Source organism: Myotis davidii, unplaced genomic scaffold, assembly GCF_000327345.1.
Source record: "Myotis davidii unplaced genomic scaffold, ASM32734v1 scaffold167, whole genome shotgun sequence".
In the NCBI taxonomy this organism is placed as follows: Eukaryota; Metazoa; Chordata; class Mammalia; order Chiroptera; family Vespertilionidae; genus Myotis; species Myotis davidii.
The window spans coordinates 2,848,658-2,856,844 of record NW_006300048.1 but is presented as its reverse complement, the minus strand read 5'-3'; the positions used below and the strand labels follow the sequence as shown (position 1 = coordinate 2,856,844).

General features: G+C 60.0%; 1 protein-coding gene across 1 annotated transcript in view; it reads right to left on the bottom strand.

Moving 5' to 3' along the window:
* Positions 1–434: 434 nt before the first annotated feature.
* The window catches only part of TTBK1 (tau tubulin kinase 1), a 45,837-nt gene continuing 38,084 nt past the window's right edge, over positions 435–8,187 (bottom strand). Inside the window, exons 16-17 of the mRNA XM_006776446.2 lie at positions 2,389–3,959; positions 435–1,823 (exon numbers count right to left, since the gene is read on the bottom strand). Of these exons, the coding sequence (XP_006776509.1) occupies positions 1,436–1,823; positions 2,389–3,959 (1,959 nt within the window). The 3' untranslated portion in view covers positions 435–1,435. The remainder of the gene's footprint in view (positions 1,824–2,388; positions 3,960–8,187) is intronic.

Genomic DNA, 8,187 nt, shown 5'->3' with positions numbered 1-8,187 from the left:
GTTGTCGTGCCTTGTTCTCCATGACCCAGGGTAAAACAGAAGGGGCAGGTCAGGGGACAGAGGCTGTGGGTGCTGAGCATGGAGGAGGCCTGACAGGACCTGTCCCAGATAAGCAGGGTTGGCTGTCCCTTCTACAGCCAGTGTATGGTTGGCCCAGATGTGGGCAGTTGAGGCTTGTGATGAGCCGGGATGAGAGCTACGCAGGAGCCAGACCTAGGAGGAGGCCCCATTTCATTCACGGAGCAGAGCAGTCCTCACATCTCTGTAGGGACAGCTCGGCTGCATGGTGTGGGATTATGACAAGAGGGATGAGCTACGGGTGAGCTGGGGAGGAGATGACTTGGGCTGGACCCATCACACAAGCATATAATCTGGAAGTTTGAAGGGCCTTTCTGCCTTGAGTCCAGGGGCCAGCTGTCATCTGTCTGTCTGTCTGTCTGTCTGTTTCTGCTCTCTCTGCCCACAGGGGGACATGATGGTCACAGCCAGGAGAACAGGGAGGGTGGCCTGGCCAGAATTGTGTCCCTGAATCTCCAAAGGGCCAGCGAGAGATGATGAGCAGCCACTCTCCACCTCCACTGAACCCAGGAGAGAAGGGAGTTGGCTGAGACTGCAGGAGGCAAGATTGAGTTAGATGGCGATAAGGAATTCCGGATGCTGAGGGGTCCTGAGCACTAGATGGGGGCCAAGGACCAGTGAAACTTCTTTAAAGCCCTTCCTCCGACTTCCCACCGGGAAATACAGGCCCAGGCAGGCAGCCCACACCCTGTGGTTCCCACTGAGGCCCCACTCAAATATAGGGGGTGGGGGGACTTGCACTTTAGAACAACCCTCACCCTGCTCACTGCCTCCCACAGGGTGTCCAGGATGGAGCCCTGGGGCAGGTCATACCTGCCCCCTCACACCTGAGTAGACCAATGGCCCTAGGTCCCACCTCCCCGCTGAGAAGTGGTCCTTCCCAGGAGACTGCGGGGTTGGCCTCTAGGGGAGGCTGGAGCCTCCACTTGGAGAAATTGAGGCTGCCTTTCTGAAAGGGGGGCTTTGGCTGGAAGAGGGTTGGGAGGAGGGAAAGGCTCTGTAGGAGGTGTAAGCAGAGGGTGTGGGGGTGGAGCATGGAGAGCAGCAGAGGCCTGGCGGGAGAGCGGGCTGTCCCGATTAGCGGGTCCTCCGAGTAGAGCAGCTGAGCCTTCCCAGCGGAGGGGCGGCAGGAGGCGGGAGGTGACTGGGGAAGGAAGGGAGGCGAGCTCTACCCCTGCGGCGAGGTGCCCCCCACCGGTGGAGCCTGGCTGGGGCGAGCACGGCGGGTGCAGGCAGGAAGCTGGGGCCGCGGGTGGCGCGTCGGGCGCGTAAGGCTGTGCTGGGAGCTGATCCAGTGTGGCCGGCTGCGGGTTGGGGGCTGGAGTGAGGGTGGGGCCCACACAGAGCCCGCGCGTCATTATCTGGCCCCGGCCCGGCCCTCCGCGGCGCCTGCCCGGCCTTTGGTTGCTGCGCGCTGAGTCTGGAGTTTCCCTCTGGGTCCTTTCTTGGGCCCCCCTAGGGAGGGGGTGCCATCGGGCTCGGCCCGGGCCTGTGAAGCGCCTCGGGGTGGGGGCCCTCCAGGCCGGGCCTGGTGCGAGGGTGAGGGGCTCTCTTTGCGGGACAGGGACTGGCTGCGGGGGGACGCGCTGGAATTGCGCGCGGTGGAGGCAGGGAGGCCCGGACTGCGCGGGGCTGGGGGCCTGGTGCTGGCTTGGCCTCGCCCTGGGCCCTGGCCCCGGCCAAGGGGCTGTTTGGGACGGAAGTCGGCAGCAATGGCCGACCCTGGAGGCTTCTGCAGCTGGAGCCTGCGGGAGGAGGAGGGGAAAGAAGAGACATTTTCAGAATTGCACTGAGCCCTAGAGTCCTGTATCCACAGAGCTGGTTGAGACCTGACAGAGAAATAAACTGAGCCGATTGCCCGGGGAGGGACTTCTAGGGGCCGCACACTCCCCGGCCGCTCCCTGCAGGCTTTCTCCGGCATCTCTATTTCATCTTTCAAATTCCCATGGATTTTACATTCTGCTCTGCAATATACCCTTGTTTATGTTCATGTGAATGAAGTTTCCTCCTGACTATTCTGGGCTTTCTCCTTTGGCGTCAAATGCCCCGTGACACACCAGAGGCCTTTCCCAAACCTGGCCTCCCTGGCACCCCTCCAGGCCTGCTCACTGTCTCCACCCCCTTGAGCCCAGGGACAGGACTGGGACCCGAGTCGGAAGAGAGCCTCAGTTGGTGGTGGACAGGAGGTACATTCGAGGGGCCTTCCTGAGTCTTCGACAGCCCCTGACCTTAGCCCCGGGGAAGCCCCTGCTGGTGCAGGCCTTCTGTGGTCGCCCTCTGCCCACGCTGGGGCTGGCGGTGGTTTCTCACCTGCTGGTGATGGCTGTGTCCGATGCTGGGGCCGCACCATGGGGTCTGCCAGGGGACTGCTGGGCTGGGGCAGGCGTGGGCATGCGGGTGCTGACGGGGCGGGGGCTCCGGCTCCGGGTGGCAGCCGCCCGCCCGGCCTTCCTGGGCACCGAGGGCTCAGAGGCGGGCATGTCCTCCTCGGAGCCTGTGCCCGAGAACGTCTCAGAGGCGCGGCGCTGCTCCTCGCTGGAGGAGGAGGAGGCCCCGGAGGCCAGCCGCAGCAGCAGGCGGCCCTGCCTCTTCTCCATCACCAGCCGGGCCAGGTCCTGCTGGGGTCGCCCCCGCTTGCTCCACCGCTCTCTGGCCGACAGTGAACCCGAGGGCTCGGAACCAGTGTCCTCCTCCGACAGCAGCACAGGGATGCGGCTTCTGCAGCGAGGGCCTGGCCTGGCACGGTGGCTGCGGGAGACGGTGGCCAGTTTCTCGGGGTCTGGTTCCAGCGGGGGTGCTGGGGCTGGCCCATCAACAAGGGGTGGTCCACTGGGCAGTGAGTCCACGGCCACCTCCACGGGGGTGTCCCCAGGAGGGCCAGGCAGGGCACAGCTCTCCAGCCCTGACTGGGGAATACCGTTCTCCAGGGGCACAGAGGTCCCCTCCTCTGCAGCCCTCCCCTCAGAGGGCACCTCCAGGCCCAGCTCGCCCCCAGAGCTGAGCTCCTCAGGCCGTGAGGCTTGCCCACCGGAAGACATGACGTTGAGGTGGGTTTTCTCTGCAATGTGTACAAAGGTCCTCTCAACTTTGGTGAAGGGTGAGGAGGTGACTGCCACTCCCCCTGCCCCTGCGGTGACTGCCCCGGTCCCCAGCCCTGTCCCAGGCCCGGGGGGCTTGGGCTCAGACTTGAGGATGGAGGACAGGGTGCCTGGCTCAGACACGTCCAGCTGGCTGCCGGTGGGCTGGGGCCGCTCGTTCTGAGGAGTGAGGGCAGCCAGGGTGCCCAGGTCAGGGTCAGGGGCCAGGTCGGCAGTGACAGGCGACTTCTTCATGTCACCAGGGGAGACGAGCACCAGCGTTTTGGAGCCCTCCTCAGGCTCCAGGTCCCCGTCAGCCATGGAGGCCCGGCCCCTGGACTCCTTCTGGTCATCAGCCAGCAGCGTGGACGGGGCGCCCTCCTGGCTCCGGTCGGTGCTCCTCTCGCTCCCCTCACTGCTGGAGCCACTGTGAGGCCCCAGTGCCTCCCCCAGGGCTATTGCCTCCTCCTCCACTTCCTCCACCTCTTCCTCGTCCTCCTCGTCCTCCTCTTCCTCCTCGTCCTCCTCGTCCTCCTCCTCTTCCTCCTCCTCTTCCTCTTCTTCCTCTTCTTCCTCGTCGTCCTCCTCTCCCTCCTTCCCATTAGCTTGAGACTGGACAGGAGTCAGCGGGATCTGGGGGGTGGCGAGGAGCATGTGCGAGAAGCCCACTCTCCGGACCCGGTGGAGCAGCCGGGCCCGTTCGCGGTAGTCGGAGAGGTCTTTCTTGAAGTCCTGGTAGGGCAGGCTCAGAGGCACAGCTCGTGGGAGACCGTTCACCTCAAATGGGGGCGCCACGGAGAACACCTGCAAGGGGCACACACAGGGACCGGCTGAGGCCACCCCCTCCGAGGCCCGAGAAGACCTGACTGCACCCACAGCTGAGAGGCCCACGGGCCCGGGTGTGTCCACAGTGAGCTCCTAAGGGCAGGCACTGGGTCTGGTGGGCTCATTGCTCTATCCCCAAGACCTAGGGTCTCCGATGAATGGTTGTGTCCATGCTCCAGGTCCCCTGAGGTCCCAGGCCCTGATCCTGGGGGCTTTTCTGTTTCTCAGCCTCCCATTTCCCCACTCCTCTCCTCACCTCACCACGTGCATCCCCAAGCCCAGAGCCACGTTAGTTCAATCAGTAGAATAAAATGACCATGGCCAGGCAGATTAACCCTCCCTTTTACCGACGTGGAAACCAGGTCCAAAGAGGGGCCCTCACTGCCTCCTCGCGGCATAGTTCCTCTGCAGCCAGGGGCCGGCTGCCCAAAGCCCAGGGCCTGTGCAGGACAGGCAATGTCCAGGGTGTCCCCCAGCCCCCACGTGCAGGCTGGGCCACTGGAGCTCCAGACCCTGTCCTCCCACCCACCCCTCTACAGGGCTAGCCGCCCACACTTCCTCCGGAATTCACAGCCAACCTGTGAGGACGGTTTCTTTTCACTCAATTAAGTTTTCCCCTTTGAAGCTTTGTAGAGCAGCGGTTCTCAACCTTCCTCATGCCGCGACCCTTTAATACAGTTCCTCACGTTGTGGTGACCCCCAACCATAACATTATTTTCGTTGCTACTTCATAACTGTAATGTTGCTACTGTAATGAATCGTAGTGTAAATATCTGATATGCAGGATGTATTTTCATTGTTACAAATTGAACATAATTAAAGCATAGTGATTAATCACAAAAACAATATGTAATTATAGATGTGTTTCCCAATGGTCTTAGGCGACCCCTGTGAAAGGGTCATTCGACCTCCAAAGGGGTCGCAACCCACAGGTTGAGAACCACTGTTGTAGAGTGTCCTTGGCAATTCGATGGCCCTGTCTGGTTTCCTAAGACTCCTGCCACCTCTCCCCCCACCTCCTTCCTTCCAGACTAGAAAGGCCTGGCCACCTGATCAGAACGCAGCTGCTGCATCTTCTCCAGCTCGGCCCTGTCAGTCCACACCCCCCGGGCACCCACGGCGCGGGCCATCAGGCTGACTGACGTGGCTCTATTCCAGGCTGATGGTGCGAACAGTGCCCGGCACTGTGTTAGCCTTTTGAACACCCTGGGCCTCCATCTTCCTAAACACAGCCCATCCAGAGCCCCAGAGAGATCCTGACACTCCCAACACCTTCAGGGGCCGTCCAGACTTGCAGGGAGTCCTGCCAAATCCCTGCTTACACATCTGTGTCTGCTGCCCATGGGCACAGCCCTGTCCTGCCTGGTGGTTCCCTGGCCACGGGCCTGCTTTCTCCATCCCACACTGCCCATCCATCCATCCCATGGCTGCCAAGGGATCTCCCTGAAACTTAAATCAAACCCCATCTCTCACTGCTTCACGTTGCCCCCCTACCCCCCTCCGCACCATCATCTGGCTCCTATCTTCTGCTCCAACCTCACTTCTAGCAGCAACCTCTGATTCCCCCGCCCTACACCCCAGCCATTCAGATGCCACCATGTTCCCGAAGTGGGTCATGCATCTCACATTTCTGTGCCTTTCCCAAGGCAGTTTCCTCTGCCCCGGGTTCCTTCTCACCCGCTCTATTCACGTGTAAATCCCCGTTCTTATTCCAGGACCTGCTCTCACAGCTCCTCTCCCAAAGCCTTCCTGTCCACCCACCAAGCAGACTTCACAGCCTCCTTTGTACTTGTTTCCCACTTCCTTCCATTAGAGACCCTTCCCCCTCTATTCCACCAGTAGGTGTTTACATAGTTCGCTCTCCCCATAAACGCTAAGCCCCTTGAGGGTCATTCATTCATTCATTCATTCAAAAGTCCTGAACCTGTGAATGCAGTGAATAAGATAGACATGGTCCCTGTGTTCACGGAGTGTGCAATCTCTATATTAGGAAACAACATGGGGACGATGCACACTCTACAAAGGCTGTGATCATAATGAGGCCGTGTAAGCAATGGGTCTGGCATGTAGCAGTTTCTTGATAAATGTTAGCTCCCTCCCACCCACCCCCTACTCTGATTTGGAGATCACTGCTTCTATCCCTGACCCCAGAAACGCCCAGATACCACATCTATGGGGGCGGGGGCGGGGGTAGAGCGGTGGGGAAAGGAAGGGAGGCCCTTGTGCAAACAGCCCAAAGGCCGGTGGGGGGAAGGCAGAAACCCCCAGGCCGAGGACCTGCCCGGGCTGTCTGTGCTCCACCACCCCCGCTGCCTTAACCTCCCTCACAGCCAGACTCTAGGTGAGGACTTGCTGGGGAGGCCTGGGGAGGGGGGTGGGAAACTGATGCAAGACACGGCAGCATCAGGCCCAGACAGGACCCCAGCACACCCTGTCTGAGCCGGGCAGGGGACTTCCTTCGAGCACTGTCCCCTTCATATACCCGGCTGGAAGTCTCCAGCAATTGTTTTCTTTTTCTGCACCATTCTCATTATTCATTAATTTATTAATTCACTTAGCAAACATTAACACTGCTTCTGTGCCAGGCCTTGCGTTGGGTCCCTTAGCCATGTTTAGTTTCCAACATCAAGGTTAGAGAAGATGACTGGGCAGAGGCGGAGCGGGTTGCTGTGAGCTCCTGGGTTTGTGGGGACCACCGGGCAGGTGCTGGCGCGGACAGCCAGGGCAGGCAGGGAGATGCAGAGCTCTGGTCAGGTCTCCCTCCTGTCCAGCTCAGAACCCACCCACCCAGCACCAGACACATCCCACCTGGCAGGGATGCCCTTCAACCCAGGCGTCCTTTCTCAGCAGAACCTCTGCCTATTTGCTCTGCCCCACCTCTGACACGTAGGGCATCCCTGGCAGAACCACTCTGCCCTCTGGCCAGGGCCTGGATCTCTGACAAAGCCCCATCCAGCGGGTGGACCCGCCTTTCGCAGCGCCCACTTAGCTGATCCCAGCTGGAGTCTCTCCCATGCCATCTGAAAGCCCCCCTCTCCCACTACATGGGAGGAAGGAGGAAGGAGAACTGAACATCAGTCATTGGTGATAACATCAGGCTGGAAAACTGAGGCCTGGAAAGAGGTATTGAACCCATCAACCAGGGTGGCCCAGAACTCTTTCCACTGCCTCACTCCCCTCCCTCTCCCCTCCCCTGCCCGCCCCCAGCAGGGAAACCTGGGACCCTCTGCCCTTTAGCTGGAAGGGCTGTGAACTTCACAGTGGGGCAGCCTTGTCCCACAGATCCCTGCCAAGCCCACCTCCTCCTGGGCATGCTGGGTTTTCTGTTTCAAAATCCCTCTGCCCTCCGCATCTGGCTCCATGTGGGAAGTCCTCCCTCCCTCTCTCCAGGCCTCTCCTGGATGCCTGAGCCCAATGAGCATCCATTCATTCATTCATTCACCCATGCAATCCAGTGCTCAGCTATCGGCCAGCAACCACTAGACAGCCTGTGTGTGCTTGGCCCTGGAGGCTGAGAACACCATGGAAGGGGACCAGCCATGACACCCCCCATCCCAGCTCAGAGGGAAGCAAGAGTGCAGGGTGTCAGCAGGGGATGCAGGAGTCCCGGAAGCTCCCGCCTGCCTGTCCCTTTCCAGGGCAGTGACCTTTACGATTCCAGTTTGCTCACTGTGCTCTCCAGGCTGGTTTGCACAGCATTACCTGGGAGTGTTTCTTCTTCTTCTTCTTCTTTTTAAATATATATTTATTGATTTCAGAGAGGAAGGGACAGTGAGAGTGAGATAGAAACATCAATGATGAGAGAGAATCATTGATTGGCTGCTTCCTGCACACCCCACACGGGGGATCAAGCCCAAAACCCAGGCATGTGCCCTGACCAGGAATTGAACTGTGACCTCCTGGTTCATAGGTCGACGCTCAACCACACCAGCCAGGCTCTGGGGGTGCCTCTTACAAATAGAGTCCTACCCACACCCCCCGTCTGTAGGTCAGAGATGAGGCCCAGAAATCTGTTTAAAGCTACCAGTGATTCTACTAAAGTTGGCAAAAGGCCAATGTTAGAGGGTGGATGGCGGTGGGAGAGGAGGCGGCCATGGGAGCTGGACAGAGAATGAAAGCCCGGCCCTCCCCCTGCCCCCGCTGAGCCCAGACCAGAGGGCTGCGGCCTCACTAGCTTCAGAGCCCAGCCCAAGTTCATTTTCTCCAG